A 19,419-nucleotide genomic window follows, 5' to 3' on the forward strand; every position below is an offset into this window, starting at 1 on the left:
TATGATGCCTTCGAAAGCTAAACATTTGAGCCCAAATGCAGGCTTTCCTTAATAATTTTTTACATCCCAAGTGTATCATTAACATTTTGTAAATATTACAAAGTTGCTTAGCTAGATATTCATGCAGATTATAAAATTTTAAACACTCAGACATTTAAGCATGTGTACAACTCTTATTTGCTGCTCGGAAACTTTTCAGCTGCTGCTTTTTCAAGGAGGAGGGGACCACACAGTTTTTACAAGAAACTTGAATCATTTGCATATTCTTGTCTGCTATTTTGGCCCCAAATGAAGACCAAAAAGAATTAGAAGAAGCCCATACTGCTTGTTAAAAACCATAAACATCATTCAAAATTGCACAACAAAATCCATTTTTACTTGCTGCTCAGAAACTTTTCAGCTGCTGCTTTTTCAAGGAGGAGGGGACCACACAGTTTTTACAAGAAACTTGAATCATTTGCATATTCTTGTCTGCTATTTTGGCCCCAAATGAAGACCAAAAAGAATTAGAAGAAGCCCATACTGCTTGTTAAAAACCATAAACATCATTCAAAATTGCGCAACAAAATCCATTTCAAAACCTGGAAGGTACAGCAGTCAAACTAGGGAAGAGCATTTTTAAAGTTTGCTGACCACATTTGACAGCATTCCAGGATCAAAGTCATTCCCCAGCACTCTAAGGTAGACTCTCACTAAGTGTGTTAACAACATAAAATTCATTTCCACAGGCAACATCCATGTAAAACACAAGTCACGCAGTGGAAAAACTAGCAAGAAAATAGCATCCATAGTCACTATCTCCAACCTTCGAAGTCCATCACTTTCTCCCTGAATCAGCAAGACTAATCTGCATTAATGCTTTCTTAATAGCACAATGGACCCAATACCCAACCTCCAAGCCCTTTTTAGAGTAGCAAGTGCTTCTCTGGCCACCAAATGATCATTTGACAAACTATTCTTGACATCGCATCTTCTTGGATCTATAGCACCACCATAAGAATAATAAACAATGAGAGAAACTATGTAGGAAGATTGTATGCACATGCTTGTTGCTACTTGCTACAAAACTTTATCAAAAACTATTCATTTTACGCAGACTCTTTCTGACTGCATCACTCTCTTAAGCAATCATTCCAATCCCATTGTTGCATTGTAAAATCCCCTCATCAGGCACCAACTGCACGCTATTACACAAGCAACTTTAATTTGACTAAGATATCAACATGGATATCCCGTTTGGCAGGGATATGGGGTGTGGTCTTTTGGAATCCAGTAGTCAACTTTCATTTGACTACCCAATTCCAGAATCACATAGATTTGGGTTTACCCCCAAAAGGACCCCTAAATAAGTTAAAGGCCAATCCAATAAACCATACCCCAAATCAAAGGACCATTCACTAGTGCAATCAATGAGCACATTAATAGCTGCTAAAGCCAGTCTTCCCCATATTAATTTTAAGTCCAGAAACCTTCCCAAAAACTTGGAGAGTACCCAAAATTCTCCTGAAAGAAAGGCTATGATCATCTAAAAAGAAAATGGCGTCACCAACAAACTGAAGATGAGAAACCACCACTCCCTCTCTCCCACCACTAGGGGTGAGCAATCGGTCGGTATGATTAATTTGGTTAATTAATCAAATTAACCAAAAAAATTCAAATAAAATATTTCACGAACCAAACCAAACTGAACCAAAATTGCATATTAACCGAGCTCAAAACCGACCAAACCAAATTTCAACTAAATCAGTTAACTGATTTTAACCGATTTAATATTTTAATATATATAATATAAATAATATATAAAATATATATAATTTAAATATATATATAATGCATAAAATATATAAACAATTTTAATATATATATAATATATAAAGTATTTTAATAATATAATATATATATGTATAATTATTAATTTATTTTATTTGGTCGATTTGGTTAAACAAAAATATTAAACCAAAAACTGAACCGAAAATCAAAAATCAACGAAGATGAAAACTAAACCGAACCAAACCGAATAAATTTTAACCGAACCAAACCGACCAAATTTACTCGGTTAATTCGATTTAACCGAATTATGCTCACCCCTACCCACTACTAGCCCTTTCACTAACCTTTGCTCCACTACCCTATCCACCATACTACTTAAAACATCAGCTACTAGGATAAACAAAAAGGGGGACGGTGGGTCTCCTTGTCTAATACCTCTCGAGACACTAAACCAAGACTTTGGTTCACCATTCACAATTACCACAAACCACATATTAGACAAAGAGCCCCTAATCCTCCGGCACCATTCACTAGTGCACTCAATGGGCACATTAATAGCTGCTAAAGCCAGTCTTTCCCAAATTAATTTTAAGTCCAGAAACCTTCTCAAAAACTTGGAGAGTACCCAAAATTTTCCTAAACGAAAGGCTATGATCATCTAAAAAGAAAATGGTGTCGTCAGCAAACTGAAGATGAGAAACCACCACTCCCTCCCTCCCACTACTAGCCCTTTCACTAACCTCTGCTCCACTACCCTATCCACCATCCTACTTAAAACATCAGCTACTAGGATAAACAAAAAGGGGGACAGTGGGTCTCCTTGTCTAATACCTCTCGAGACACTAAACCAAGACTTTGGTTCACCATTCACAATTACCAAGAACCACACGTTAGACAAACAGCCCCTAATCCACCGGCGCCATTCACTAGTGCGCTCAATGGGCACATTAATAGCTGCTAAAGCCAGTCTTCCCCATATTAATTTTAAGTCCAAAAACCTTCTCAAAAACTTGGAGAGTACCCAAATTCTCCTGAACAAAAGGCTATAATCATCTAAAAATAAAATGGTGTCGTCAGCAAACTGAAGATGAGAAACCAGCATTCCCTCTCTCCCACTACTAGCCATTTCACTAACCTCCACTCCACTACCCCATCCACCATCCTACTTAAAGCATCAGCTACTAGGACAAACAAATGGGGGACAACGGGTCTCCTTGTCTAATATCTCTCAAGACACTAAACCAAGACTTTGGTTCACCATTCACAATTACCGAGAACCACACATTAGACAAACAGTCCCAAATCCACCAAATCCTTTTCTCACAAGGATTTTATTCAAGAAATTCCAGCTAACTATCATAAGCTTTCTCAAAATTCAATTTGAAAATGAACCCCCTCTTCTTTCTCCCAAGAATATCCTCCACCACCTCATTGGTGACCAAAATAGCATCCACTATTTGCCTCACCCCCACAAACTCGCTTTGAGCACTAGAGATAGTCTTACCAAGCACCGCACTCAGTCTATTAGCTAATACTTTGTTGTAATCTTATAAACACTAGAGACTAGACTGATAGATCTGCAATCCACTACCTTAATACATCTAGACTTCTTAGGCACCAAAGCAATTAAGATGGAATTAATACTCTTGTTCAAAATCCCATTCCCATAAAATTCAGTAAATATTTTAATCAAACCATCCTTAATTACATCCTAAAAATCTTGGAAAAAGGCTATATTAAAGCCATTTGGACCCCAAGCCTTATACCTTTCCATCCCAAAAATTACCCCCCTCATTTCCTCCTCATCAAAAGGTCTCTCAAACCATCGCATCTAATCTCTAGAAATGGGATTCCACTCTAGCCCATCAATGACAGGTCTACAAACATCCTCCTCAAAATACAAGCTATCATAGAACTTAGTCATCTCAAAGGTTATCCAACTAGAGTCAATAATAACTCTCCTCCCCACACATCCAGCTCCCTAATCAAACTCTCTCTCATTTTCCTGTTAGCTAGCTCGTGAAAGAAACTAGAGGTACAATCACCATATTTAACCAATTTAAATTTGGTCTTTAGCCTCCAGCTCCTCGTTTCCTTAAAAATCACCTCTTCCAACTCATTCTTCGAGGAAATTCTTTTTTGCCTCCTCACTTTTCGAGATATTTATCCCCTCTTCCTCCTTCCTATCCAAGGAGGCCAACTCACCTAAGATGCTGGACTTTTTTCTGATTCTAGCATCACCAAACACCTCCTTCTTCCAAACTTCCAATTACTCCTTGAGACGCTTCAATTTCCTCGTAAACCTAAACCCCCTCTAACCCCTCTCCATGTCCTCTCCCCAAAATTCCTCACCAATGGTTTGAAAGTCTCATAATCCAACCACATGTTCTTGAACCTAAAAGGAGTAGGACCCAAGACACCCTACTTGATTCCAATATAATAGGGAAAAGATCAAAAGTACGTCTCTAGAGAACAATTTAGGAGAGATTAGAAAATTCGTCTTCCCACTCACTACAGAACAAGAACCTATCCAGCCTACTAGTCGCCGCTCTAGCCCCCTCCCCCCAAAAAGAAAACACAAAGAACAAGTAAAAGTAGCATTCCCCAATGGGAGATCTCTCAAGCTGAACTCCTAATAAACAAGTCAAAATTCTGCATATTAGCTGTAACTCTACCCGACCCCCCACCCCCCACCCCTTTTTTTTTTTCCTCCACCAAAAACCTCACCATGTCAAAATTACCGTCAACAATCCACCATATATAATAAAGCTCGACCCAAAAAAAAACTCCTAAGGGTTGGTCTAGCAGGACCATACACAAAAAGAGAAAAAAAACCACCATTGGTCCCTCCCTCTCACTCCAACTAAAACAGCAAGAGAAAAAATCCCACCAAGGTATCCACACTAAAAACCAAACAAGAATCCCACATGACAAGGATACCCCTCGAGGCGGGCGCCCTATGCCCCCAAGAGGGTAGGAAGTCCCAATCCCAACAAAGACCAACCCAAGCACTCCTAACAACCCCCTCGTCAATCAATTCCAATTTAGTTTCCTAGATAAGAACAATATTAGGGGAGTACATAGACAAAACTTCCTTAACCAAGTTCCTCTTCCTAACTCCCCTTAGACCTCTAACATTCAAGCTAATTATTTTCAAAATTTAACAAGCTTGCCACCCTTCCCAATCCCCTTGCCACCCACATAATTAATCGACAAAGCTAGATTTTTTGACTCTTTCTTAACTTTCTTCTTCCTCCTCTCATATGTTCTAGGACACCCTCATCTCATAATCTATGGATCTTCTAATTTCAAGCCAAATCCCCAAAAACTTTTTGCGGGTCTCCATGGTCTCTCTCACCTCCCCCAGGGTTAAATCCACAGCCCTCCCTCCTAAAAGAATCCTCCCTCTGACATAAGAATTTCAAAAGGAAGAAAAGACTAAGTAGGAAGGGGAAAAATGCCTTTACTATTTTTAAAGGAAGAAGGAACCTCAATGGGAGAATCTAACTTATTAGAATGAGAATCCCACATGACAAGGATACCCCTCAAGGTGAGCGCCCTATGCCCCCAAGAGGGTAGGAAGTCCCAATCCCAACAAAGACCAACCCAAGCACTCCTAACAACCCCCTCGTCAATCAATTCCAATTTAGTTTCCTAGATAAGAACAATATTAGGGGAGTACATAGGCAAAACTTCCTTAACCAAGCTCCTCTTCCTAACACCCCTTAGAGCTCTAAGGTTGAAGCTAATTATTTTCAAAATTTAACAAGCTTACCACCCTTCCCAATCCCCCTGCCACCCTCATAATTAATCAACAAAGCTAGATTTTTAACTCTTCCTTAACTTTCTTCTTCCTCCTCTCATATGTTCTAGGACACCCTCATCTCATAATCTATGGATCTTCTAATTTCAAGCCAAATCCCCAAAAAGTTTTTGTGGGTCTCCATGGTCTCTCTCACCTCCCTCAGGATCCACAACCCTCCCTCCTAAAAGAATCCTCCCTCTGACATTAAAATTTCAAAAGGAAGAAAAGACTAAGTAGGAAGGGGGAAAATGCCTTTACTATTTTTAGAGGAAGAAGGAACCTCAGTGGGAGAATCTAACTTATTAGAATTACCCGCCACCCACCCCCGCCACCCCCTGGGGACACCAAAAAGAAGGTTCAACCAAATTGTCAACTGGAAGATATTAAGCTCAGGGTCAGAAAGCAAAGACCCCTCATTGTTTAAGGCTATGATCTAGTCAATACAGTGATTAACCAAATTTTTAGCTGCTTGCGCAAACTCAAAGTCCAAATGCTGACTGTTTCTCTCCCGCTGCTGTGAATTCTTTTCTAGATTTCCATTCTAACCCAAATGCTCCTCTTCATCGTCTCCACTTTTACCTTAAAAAAAACTTTATGAATTCAAGGTCAACTCTCAGTTAATCGACCAGTAGTTCTTTTTCAGATTCGCAAATGCTACTCAAGTCATCCTCCAAATTGAAAGATGAATCGTGCCCTAAACCCCTTCTGATAAAGCCTTCTGAGTGTAAAGGATAGAATTGGTTGCTCAAGGTAAACTTGATATCTTTAGAGCAAGCCAAGAGTCACTACCTAAGAAATTATTTTCCTCCTTGCTATTCAAAGAAGCAGGGTTTGTTGTACATTTATCATATATTCTGTCTCCACCATGCTGGCTTTTGACGTCTGGCAGCTTTATTAACCAATCTTCTGAGTTCTGAAAAGCCCACGTTTCCCTCTTCAATCCTACTGTGCAACTTCACTTTAGATGGCACAAACCTCCATCCCTATTTAGATTTGGAAGCCTCCTTTTTTCTACCCAAATCAACTTGGATTTCATTAGCCCATGCAAATTAGGCCTTTGATCTAGAGGCCCACCATCACCCAAGCCTTTTGTCCCCATAGAAAATTTAAATTTTGAAAACCCAATTTGACTGCATATTGTGTGGAATCAGTAGGTGATTTAGGAAATAACAACCCCCACCCTCCCAAATCCCTGCAATTTCAAAAATCACCCCTCTCTGCACACGCCAACCTCATATTTGGAGCACCGCTGAGCATGTTGGCAAAAGAGGTACTTATCAAAAGTCTCAAACACGTTAAACCTTTTGCCAAGCCCCATGGATCTTTGGATAATTGTGGAACCACGCATGAAACAATGCCATCTGACATCATGGCCGTTTATTGCTTTGTCCTGACCAACAACATGTCCATCAGAGCAGCAAGAAAGGCCTGCCACTCAGTGATCTGAACTCCCTCAGGGATGTGCACATCTTCACTCCTCACTACTGCATTATCCTTCTTCAGTCGCAAAAATCTACCTCTACTGCACGAAAGAAGTTTCAGACTGGCAGAATTTCCCTCTTTTCTGAAATTACAGCCCCCTCGACCAACAACAAGCCCTTGATTGCCATCACACAGCGCACCATCATCCTCCAAACCCATATGAACTCCTTATTCAGCACAACAAAAAGCATGAGCCTTCCAGCAAATTCCAAGATGCGGAATGTCAAAAGATCCAAACAATTCACATTGAACACCTTCCTCCCATTCCTTCTTCCATTTTCTAAGGCAGAGGTACAACCCAGTAAAGAAAAGAGGGATTTGAGGTGGCTAAAATTATTTCAAAAAATGAGAAAAAAACTACCAAGAAATCGAGAAGAGTAGGTTACTGGGGATAGAGGTTTAGGTTAAGAAGAGAGAAGGAAATCCCCATGCTCGTACTCTCGAAGGAAGGAGACGCCAGGCGGAGAACATCATGACCCCTTGGATTTATTATGCAAGTATAACTTTATACATACCTTCCAATGATTTAGTAACTCATGAGGTTTATTCACTAGGTACTAACAATAAAGCTGGAGGGCTTTTCAACTCAATAATATAATATTGTTAATCAAGAAGGTGACATTACGACAATATGAGAAACCATATTGATAGATTTTACAAATTGTTTTGTACCTCACCAATAGTTATAGGGCTTCTTCCAGATAGAGCAGGATAAAATGTCAGTGCAACTACACGAGTAAGAAAGTCCAAGTCTCCTTCCAGTTCCTCAAAATCATACAGTAATGAAAGGCTACATGAATCTTGTGCATGAAGGCGTGCACCTGCTCCAGTGACAGCCATATCCTCTGCACTAATTGGTCCTGGCAAGGGTATCAGAAGGTTTGTCCCATTTGCACATTGCGGTATAGAAGCTCCCTGTCAACAAACAGTGTAGAATTAGAGACTAAAGAGTAAAGATAAAAATTTGACCCAACAAAACAATAGAACTACAATTTCCAAAATAATACATATGAATATGACAAATAGACCATTGCTACACCCATTAAAGAAGTTCTCGATCTGACCTAATTTATGATATTCCAAATTCAATGACTTCAACAAATCCAAAGCATTGGTCTAATTTAATTGGTGTCTAACACTCTACCAAGAAGTTTGAATGTGTGTGGATTGAGTACATCAATAGACATCCTTGGTCGGTTGGTCCTTCTGGAAATAACAACGGTAAGGCCATAGAGGAAACAGGGCTTTAAATGACATGCGCTAAAACATTCATAGTTGGGATGAAAGCAATGATTATAGATAAAGTAATCTTGAACATTTATTATGAGTCAGTAATATTCAGAAATTCCTCTGTTTGATAACTTTTTTCAATGTATGTACTTTTATGTATCCAAACTCCTTATAGCAAATAATTTGTCATATCAAATCAACATGAACATTAATGCACAAAAAGACAAACAATGTCATTTGTGGAACCCTGTATGTACACAGCAAGTAATTTAGTAAAAGGCATTGGCACAATTGAACTGGAAAATTCAGCTTCATAGAGGGACTATTAGAGATGTTGAGGTAGTAGTAGTAGATCATAGTTGGTGAAAATTAAGTTTCAAGAACTGATGAGGAACAAAGGATTCCTTGTGGCTCTAGCCCTTATGTTGCATGTCTTTTTGCTCTCTTTGATTCTCCAAATAGAATATTCCTTAATTCTAATATTTTAAAATTTTAAAAAAAAAAAAAAGGGTTGAGAGAAAGAGAGAGAAAGAGGCTGCTGTAATGATGGGATGGAGTACTAGAGCAACCCAAAGGAGAGAAAACCATGATCATGTATCAATTGAAAGCACTAAGCAGTATGATTGATATGGCTTGGAGATTGATAAAACCTGAAGGAGGTCTGCTAGCAAATTTGGGACTACTGAGCAAGAATTCTTAGTGCAAATCATCTTTTTTTGTTGCATTGGATCCACAGTATTGGTGTCACTTTCTTTTTCATTCATTGCCTCTTTTGCAAGAAATTGACATGAGGATATCAATTTTTTTTAAATAACAAAAAAATTATTACAGAAGAAGAAGAATAGAACAACAAAGGGAAGAAAAAGAAAACAGGGAGAGCAAGATACATTCCAAAAACACAAGAACAACACAGAAAAACCCAAAGAAAAACAACTAATTGCAAACAGCTCTATTGGATCAAAGTATTCCAATTAAATCATCCAAAGGTAAATGCTGAAAGAAACCATTCACTGAAACTCACAACAACATAAGAAACACCACTCTACTCCAAAGAAAACTGAGAGAAGTGACCCCATCTTAAAATTTTTGGCATCTCTCTCCATCCAAAGACACCAAAAATAGCTATAAACCAGCAATGCCACAAATCCTTTCTATCCTTCCCCTTCCTAAAACACCTAAACATCACAACACAAAATACCTCCAAGGAGGAAGGACAGACCCAATTCTCTCCAAGAATACAAAACAACCTACTCCAAAGTGAGCAAGTGAAGTAACAGCATAAGAAGAAGCGCAAGCAACCCTCCCCACTCTTAAAGCAAAGGACACATATCAGGCAATAAGACTTAAAGATTGAGATCTTTGGGTTGTAAAATAAACTGGTCTTCAAGATCGGTGAAATCTGAAATGAGATGTTTTGGCAAAATAGGGCTACAAACAAGAACTCCGCATTGGAAATCATTTTTCTTCATAGCCTATTGGATCTAGTGTTGCTGTTTTTTTTTCCTTTCAACTTCATTTAGTTCCTTTTGAGGACATCTCCTCTCCTATACGTTCATTTTCTCTACAAAGACTAAATAAAGATGAAACTACAGTCCTCACGGATACTTCCTTCCCTGCAAAAAAGTGCACAGCTACGACTTAAACTTCTGAGTGCATAACATTTTTTTGCGGAAAAGATGCTCAAATTTAAATATGGATGCATCAAACTACAATACTGCTTATGGAATAACATGAAAACTCCTTTTTTTATGGAATTTGAAGAAGAAAAAAAAAAACACCTCTTCTGCCATACATGAAAATAAATCTCAAAGTGCAGAATGCAAGTATAAGCTTAAAGCTCAAGGAGTAATATGCAAAAAGGAGATAAAGCAGACCTCCACAACAAGCTTAAGCCCATCCAAATAGGGCCCTGTCCTTATATCAACCATCGATGGAAAAGTTGAATCATCCGCACCGTGTGAAACTGTTAGAAGGAGCTGACAAACATGGCAAGGCTCATGAAGATAAATAAAAAGCTCAACAACATCAGCAGCCTGTGGACAAACCTGTAAGACAAACCATGCATAAACATCCCCATAAGAAAGAAACAAGAAACACTCAGGGGCCATCTTTACATTTTTGACAATAAATGCAATCATAATACACATTTTTGGAAAACCAAAGTACCCAGATTAGATCTTTTCTCTTGAAACTTAGGAGGCTGGCTCCCCCACTGGAACTTGGAAACATGTTGGCAACAGGTTTAAGAAAGCAAGCAGGTGGCCGAGATAGAACCTGCAATTATTAGTATCTTGTATCAAATAATGACTGAAACATCAGAATAACTAAAATAATAGAATCCCATCTTCAAATTGAAATTTGTGAGGAAACAGGACTAAATACCATCAATCTTTAAGAAATAATAATTTGATCAATCACCATATTAACTCATTAGTATATTAATCAGTCAACACAGGACTATATGCTGCATGCAGTCCTTAAGCTAACAGCCTAACACTTAAAACAAGCTAAATGACAAATTAAGAACAAACAACAGCAGCAGCAGCAGCAACAAGAACAACCGTGGTCAGTTCGTAAGAGGAAAATTCTACATACTAAACACTATTGAAGTTTGTACACCTCAAAAAAATTGACTCAAAGTCTCATGCCCTAGTTTTCGATTTATCAATCAATTTGCAAAGTGATATGATACAAGGGATTTTCATCCAACAATTTTTTTTTTGTCTGAATCAATTTGTTCCAGTAAATCCAGATGCAGGTCAAACCTATTGTTTTAAAATTCCATTCCAATATATATAAACCATAAAACAACAGTTAATAGTTATTTAGTCATTTAGCATTATTATTAATTGTTAGGTTTGGTTTGTAATAAGTATAAGTATTAGTAAGGGTATTATTATGGTCATTCCTATTGTGCTTGGCATATATTATAAATAGAGCGAGAAACCTATCATTGAGTTGAGGTCTTCCATTTTACCCCATTATTCAACATGGTATCAGAGCATGATTCTGAAACCTAAACTGCTATTGGCATAACAACCGGTACACCATAGGTTGCCCTAACTCCTAAGTGTTACCATCACCATCTAACCGAAGCCTGAAACCCAAAATCCGCTGCATGTCTATTATCATAGAAGATTTTTCAGCAATACTATAACCCTATAAAACAGCCAGCAGCAGCAGAAAGTAAGCCCAGTTTCTGGAATTTTCTGGGCAACACTGTCAGTTAAGGAACACCAAATCCATCATAGATTTGTCAAAACCAACACCAAAGTCACCCACAGACACTGCCGATCTGCCCCCCACGCGCCCTCACGCACCGGAGGAAGGCTGCCAGGGCCGACCCCACACGCTGGCACGTGAAGCCACTTTCAGGCATGGTTTTGACCTGAAATGATCCAGCAGTGATCCAATCTCTCTATTAACATGTTTTTGGAGTTGTTCGTGATGTTTTTTGCCCAAAGATCTAATTTTTCTTAATTGCTCAAGTGCGGCACCAAGGAATGGTTGTTCGATGCTTCGTGAAGCAATTTATCAATGGTTATTGAGCTTATTGGGTTTGAAACAGTGGGATTTGCTCTTTTTTTTTACTCGATGATCTATTTCCCTCCATATATCAAAATATCAAGTTGTTGGACATGTGTTTTGCTTAAAGATCCAATCTTTGTTTAACCATGCACTCGTGGTAATTCGTCAGTTGTTGTTCGGTGTTAGTAACAGTCATTGGTGACTTTCTTGGAGCAGTGACAGTGCTCATAAGCTGTTTTTTGTGAGGCTATGGCAGTGTTAAATGAGTTAGTTAGTGATTTCTCCATGGTAGTTTCAGTGGTTCACTTCTCCAATTGTTTCAGTCCAATTGTTTCAGTCCTGTGAGTTGCTTTCTTGGGGCTGTATTTGAGTTTCTTGGTGCTATGGCAGTCTTGTACTGATTTATTTGAGACTTGTTCATGGTTGGTCACCTTGTTCGTGGTTGTTCCAATTGTTCCAACAATTAATCTTATGGTCATTGGTCTGAGTTTGAGGAATTGGATAGAGTTTGCAAATCGCAAAAGTATGGTTCCTTCGTTAATCATTTGTTTGAGTGAACCGCATACTATGACTATATCAAAGGAGGAGTATTCAAGGTTTATAAAGTATCAGTCATCTCAACAAGGATCTTCTCACATTGCGTATCTAGCGCAGAAAGGTAATCCTACAGTCTATATGTCATCTGGTATCCTTCCTACTATTGCTTGGATTATCGATTCTACTGCCACCGACCATATAACAGGTGCAACCAACTTCTTTTCTGATCTTCAGTATCCTAAAAATCTACCTCAAGTTACCCTTGCTGATGGGTCCACTATTGCTGTTAAAGGGGATAGGAATAGTAAATCCTACTCCTTCCATCCGTCTTTCTTCTGATTTATACATTCCAAAATCCCCTTTCAATCTCTTGTCAGTTAGAAGCTTACAAAGTCACTAAATTGTTCTGCCACATTCTTTCCTGATTTTGTGGTTATTCAGAATCTAAAGACGAGAAAGAAAATTGGCACAGGACGTGAGGCTTGTGGACTTTACTACTTTGAGTCGCCTTCTCCACCCATTGCCTACACAATTGCAGCTATACCACTTCAAATCTATTGTCACCTTGGTCATCCGCCCTTGGACAAGTTGAAAAAGATGGTTCCTAAACTGAGTTCTATGTCTAATCTTAAGTGTGAGTCTTGTCAAATGGGCAAGCATCATTGTGTTCCCTTTGCTTCCCGGGTCAACAAACGAGTGGTTCCATTCCGAAATTTGGCGTCCTAGTCATGTCACATCATAGTTGGGGTTTCAATACTTTGTTACACTTGTTGATGACTACTCTAGCATGACTTGGTTATATTTAATGAAAGATCGTTCCGAGTTGTTTGATATCTTTTGTGCCGCTTGGTCCCAAATAAGGACTCAATTTGATATGCCAATCAAGATACTTTGTAGTGATAATGCTAAGGAGTACTTTAGTAACCAATTCAGTACTTATATGACTAGCTCTGGTAAGATCCATCAATCCTCTTGTGCCCCTCCTCGTATATTCGGTTGCATGTCCTTTGTCCATCAGTTAACTCCAGGAATGGATAAGTTGGATCCTCATGCTATCAAATGTATCTCTTTGGGCTATTCCTATACTCAAAAAGATATTGATGTTATAGTCCTACTTTACATCAATTTTTTGTCTATGTTGATGTCACCTTCTTTGCGTCTACACCATACTAGTATGATTCCTTGAGTTCTGCTGACCTTAATGATTCTCTTCCTCTGCCTCGCCTTCCAAATCCAAACCCAGTATCTATGCCCAATCCTCCTGCATCTCCATCCAGTTTGAGTCCTTCTCGCCACTTGGATCATCCCAATTAGTAGGTATACACACGACGACTCAAGGGGGAAGTGCCTCCTCCAGTTTCTACTACTGTGCCTCTAGTTCCCTCGTCAAATGATCTTATTTCGCATGATGTTGATCCTCCTATAGCTGTTCAAAAAGGTAAATGCACTTGTACCAAATATCCGATCTCTAATTTTGTTTGTTATGATTTCTTGTCACCCTTTTATTACTGTTTTGTTAGTACTTTTGTATTCCATTGCTCTTCCAAAATCTACTTCTGAAGCCCTATCCCATTCTGGGTGGAGGACAACAATGGTTGAAAAGATGCAAGCACTACATGATAATGATACTTGGGATTTGGTACCTTTTCCTCCTTATAAGTTTGTGGTTAGTTGTCGCTAGATGTACACTTTGAAGTCAATCCTAAAGATTTTGTGGCTCAATTGAAGGCCATCTCAAAATGCAAATTACTGAATCCCAGTGACTTGTTCTCTGGGAATCAAGAAAATAACTCACAACATTTGTTGCGAAGGATATATTTGGTCGAGTGACTATGAGATTATTCAACTTACCACCAACAAAGATATAATACCCAACTGTGGATCTTCGATCGGAAGGTCTTATATCAGGATCGGGGTCACACTCATATTCAGGGATATACAAATGCAAATTCAACCGAGTCACCTTCCGACCAAAGTTCAACAATCGGGTATTGTATCTTTGTCGATGGTAATTTGGTGTCTTAGAAAAGTAAGAAACAAACTATGGTGGCCAGGTCGAGTGCCGAGTCAAAATACAAGGCTATGGCTCACACTACATATGAACTTGTTTGGCCGAAGAACATGTTGAAAGGACTAGGTTTTCCACATTCTCAACCTATAGAGTTATGTGTGATAATCAAGCTACTATTCATATTGCCTCCAACCCTATCTTCCATGAGCGGGCAAAGCACATGGCAGTTGACTGCCATTTTGTTCAAGAGAAACTTGTACAGAAGATGATTACAACCACTCATGTGAAGTCCGAGTTTCAGCTTGCTGATTTATTCACTAAAGCCTTGGGAGGTGTTCGTGTGAAATTCATTTGTGACAAGTTAGGAGCATATAATATATATGCTCCATATTGAGGGGGAGTGTTAATGGTTATTCAATCATTTAGCATTATTATTAATTGTTAGAGTTTGGTTTGTAATAAGTATAAGTTAGTAAGGGTATTATTGTCAATACCATTGTACTTGACATATATTATAAATATAAGGACAGACCTATCATTGACTTGAGGTCTTCCATTTTACCCAATTATTCAACAACAAGAAGCAATAACTTCTATGTTTTATAAGAATATGTATTATCAACATATTATTTTATATCATACAGATATTTTTTAGATTATAAAAATTCAATTAATAAAATGAAACAAAAATACAGTGTACAGAGAACAAGACATCCTCCAAGAATGAATTAAAACAACTAATAATACTGCTACCCGCCAATCCCTTTGAAGATCAGACAGCAAATCTCCCAAAATACCCAAAAGAATGTGCTCAAAATGAAGCCAGAAGACAACTTTGTCCTGCATCAAATGTGAATAGCTATTTCAGCCTAACGGATTCTCGCAATCTTCTCTATCCAAATGCCTCACAGGCTAGCATACACCATACATGTCCATAAACCCCTACCTTTTCTACTTTTTTCAATGCCCCAAAATCTCACCAACAAGAAGTCGCCCACATTTTGAGAGACCACCAATGCTTCATGAAAGCAAGAAAAAAAAAATCTTCCAAAGCTCCCTTACCACCCAAAAATGTAGAAATGTGTGCACAACAGTCTTGTTAGACTCGGCACATCATACAAATATTTGGAATAATGACCATATAGGGTCTTCTAACCAGTAACAAGTCATGCGTATTTATCCTGCTAAGAGTAACAAGTCATGCGTATTTATCCTGCTAAGAGTAGCAGTTCATATGTACGCCAAGATCTTAAAAGGAACTCTAGGTTTCTCAATGATATGATTCAAAGGAAATAACTAGGGATAGAAGGTTTCAATAAATGAAAGAAGAAAGACTTTGTAAGAGAAAGAACACGACGAATCCCAAGAAAAACCCTCACGTCCCTCCTAGTTTGGGGAACAAGATAGTGTAAAACATTCAACAATGCAGTAAGCTCATTAACCTCTTGTTTATTGAGATTTCAAAAGAAGTGGAAGTACCAAGAAAGGGAGTCTAAATATGGTCTTAAAATACAACGCACGAACATCTCCAAGGAGACCTCTCCCACCTAAATATCTCCCAAACCCAAATCCTAATACAATTACCCGCTTTGAACGAAGTAAGAGGAAAGAAAAATGAGCGAACTCGGAAATAAACTTATGGAGACTAGCATGGGGTACATTGCTAATTCTAGTATCCCACCCATTTTGATGAAATCTACACTATGTTTTTAGATACCATTATCAAGCCCCAAGGGCCCCCACCCCCCTCCCCCAAACCCTCACACTTAGGTCTCCTAACTGCATCTCAACTGACAAAATAGTTCAATGTATTGAACAAAAGAAAGTCTAACATAAGTCTCTCCAAAACCTACCTGCACTCAAAAGAACTCTAAAAAGGGAATATATATAGATATATATATACACACACACACACATATATATACATAGGAATGTTAAAGGGGGAAGCACTCGTGAATGTAACACAAACCCTCAATCTCCTACCCACTTTCTAAACCTCTAGATCCCAAATAGCCACAAACATTGGGCTATCCCCATTAAGGTAGACCAAATTAGGACAAAGGCCAAGCTACATAAGCATAACAAGCTAAAACCTAAAACCCATCTGTCTCTATGATCCTTATTAAGCCAGCCCACCCCACACTTGAACATGTTGATCTTCAATCCCAAAATCTTTTCAAAAACTCTCAACAAATCAAAACCCTTCTTAGTGCCAGACGTCCAATTTGAGTACCACACTCCTCTTGCCACAAAAGGTTGCATCTAAAATTTGTCTCTAATGAAAGCTGACTCAGCTAAAGTCATTGTATCGGGTACCCCCCAAAACCTCTCAAATCCTCTTAGGTAAGATGTTAGTTAACATCTTACTAAAACATTAGACTTACCAGACTTGTAGAACTAAAATTCCTCACCCACATGGGCCTCTACTTAGGAATCAAGGCTATAAATGTAGAATTCAAACTATTCAATAATACCTATTCCAAAATTTTTATTATAACAAAAATTTCAAAATAATAATAATTATACATACATATATATATATATATATATATATAAAGAACATTCACTTTAGACCACTGCCACTTCCGATAAAATTCACTGAAAAAATAAAAAAGGTCTTTTAGGTGGGGAAGGGGAGTTTATATAATAAATAACTATGAATATACAAATAAATGAACAAACAATTAAGGTAGCTAATTTTTAGAAAATCCATATAACAACATACATGTAAAGGTTGAACCGGAACTGATGGAAGATGCTTAAAAAGCCTCATTCCAAGAAACATCTCCAACTGCTTCTGACGAGAGCTGTCCACAACTGCATTTTTGTACCTTCTTTGCAGAGTGATCTGAAGATTCTGTGCCACAGAGAACTGTTTAAATTTGCCTGCTTCTTCATTGAATATGTTTAGAATTTGGCTATGCATAGCTTTTGAACCAGTATAAAGTGTTGCGTGAATATCACCCGCAAGTAGGAAAAGATCAGCCAATTGAGACACTGGTGATAATATTGTTGATCTCTTAAACTCCTCAAATTTCATATCAAATCTCTTCCAAGGTTTATCTGGACATGGATGCATCCAAGTTGTGGTCCTAGTGTTGTGATCAATATAATACGTTTTCCCTGTCACAGCGTCAGATCGTTTCTCCCAGCCTGGTGGCAATGGAGCAGTATAACCACCATAATTATTATAAGACTGATGACTAAATGCCAAATCACTATCAAGTGATATCCCTAACCTCCTACATTGCTCCATGAAAACTTGGAGTGCACCAAAATAGCTAGCAGCGTTGGTTCTGTCCAAAGAGTCTGCACAATTGAAACGTACCACTCCGTTTTGATGTGATCTCAAACAGAATGCACCTTCAAGATTATCATTACTAATGATTTCACCTCTGCAATCCTTAATTCGTTGCCGTGAAGGCAAGTAATCCCCTTCAGAAATGCCTATAGATACAGTGGGTGCTTTTAGAAGTATCCACAGTCCTTCAATTGTTTGCTGTTCACCTTTAAATTTTACAGTGGCATGCCAGTCATAATTTATTAAATGAATTCGAGTATAGGGAAGTTTTCCAGTTGATCTAATATAATTTAAAGATTCTTCAAAATGCCGAACTAATATGGATTCTGATTTTTCTCTTCCATTCCTGAGTAAGTTGATACACACAATTGGAACCAACACAATTTTTTTCTGATTCCCCCCACTAACATCTGAATTTCGAGCATCATATCTACTGGTTAACCTTTGATAATATTGCAAACTCCCTTTATAAGGATAACGCTCTGATACGTATATTTCAGCTTCAGCAGCTGTTAACTTTAACTCTGCACCCCACCACATTGGAATGGTACCTCGTCGCCAAATGTATGTGTTGAAAGGAATACTTTGACCAACCTTCTTAGGAACCCATACAAGCTGCTCACACTCAACTTCATTTCCTGTTGAATGCATTTTCCGTAAGTTTGTAGAAATTTCACTGTACAATATAGAAGAAGAGCAGAAGGGAGTGAAATGCATAATTAAAATTAGAGAAAATGAAACATGGAACTGAATTTTTAAGATATATATATATATATATATATGAAGTTTTAACATGAATCCCATACACTTGTATCAGTATGAAAAAAGGTACATATTGATAACACTGCTGCCTAAGTAATGTAAATGTTACTGGAAAATCCAGTCAGCATCTTGCAGCATTAACTAAGTAATGTAAATGATACAGTAAAATCCATAAAATGTCCTAGAGAATAAATGCTGAATGCTATTAAATGCAGAACAAGAAAGGGTTATGTTAACCCATGACGTGGCATACTGGGATAGGCTTATATAGCTTATACACATTGCTCAATTAGAAATTAGAATGTAATAATGTAGCCTTAATGTTAAGAACATTTTTAATTTCATCCAATCAAAATGATAAATGAAACATTATTTTTAAATGCACAAATCTCATTTTTTCACTTTTGAATGCAGATTCATGTAAGGGCACAACACAACTTATTGCCGATTTGCATAGGCCTACCAATATGTTATTGTGGTAGTCCCTTTTTAGCCCTTGCTATTCAGCATCAACAACTGTATAGTCCCTTTTGCAACAAATTTTTTATGTATTTCACTGGGGGAAAATGAGTTAAAAATCTTTTTTGGCAGAACTGGACAAAAACATCCATAATCCACTAAGTTAACCAGCTAACCTGCATCTCATAACTTACAAAAAAGAAAACAGGTGAAATGTCACTTTCTCAATGATAAAGTGACAATCATGCCAATAATTATAAGTTTCATCACTATAGGAAAAAATTATTCATATTCCAAAGATAAGACATGCCATCCAATCTCTCTTCGTAATGGCACAGCAGTCGCAGCAACGCAATGTAATGCATAAGAACCTTTTGAGTTACCCATAGAGATTAAGCAAATTAAATAAGCACTCAACACATTAGAAAACAACAACAAAATCTATATACCCTTTGATTATTTCAGCAAACAGAACAATTTAGGGAATTCTAACAAGGAAAAAAAATGCAATTCTGTTCAGTAGGTGTTGAGTAA

At 37.9% G+C, this 19,419-nt stretch overlaps 1 protein-coding gene across 2 annotated transcripts in view; it reads right to left on the bottom strand.

Annotated features, from left to right (window-relative positions):
• The window catches only part of LOC131150495 (probable phosphoinositide phosphatase SAC9), a 75,345-nt gene that overhangs the window by 36,298 nt on the left and 19,628 nt on the right, over window positions 1–19,419 (bottom strand). For both annotated transcript variants that reach the window (XM_058101231.1, XM_058101232.1), the window contains exons 5-8: window positions 17,089–18,302; window positions 10,454–10,561; window positions 10,162–10,332; window positions 7,730–7,972 (exon numbers count right to left, since the gene is read on the bottom strand). In XM_058101231.1, coding sequence (XP_057957214.1) covers window positions 7,730–7,972; window positions 10,162–10,332; window positions 10,454–10,561; window positions 17,089–18,302 — 1,736 coding nt within the window. The remainder of the gene's footprint in view (window positions 1–7,729; window positions 7,973–10,161; window positions 10,333–10,453; window positions 10,562–17,088; window positions 18,303–19,419) is intronic.

Source organism: Malania oleifera, chromosome 3, assembly GCF_029873635.1.
Source record: "Malania oleifera isolate guangnan ecotype guangnan chromosome 3, ASM2987363v1, whole genome shotgun sequence".
In the NCBI taxonomy this organism is placed as follows: domain Eukaryota; kingdom Viridiplantae; phylum Streptophyta; class Magnoliopsida; order Santalales; family Ximeniaceae; genus Malania; species Malania oleifera.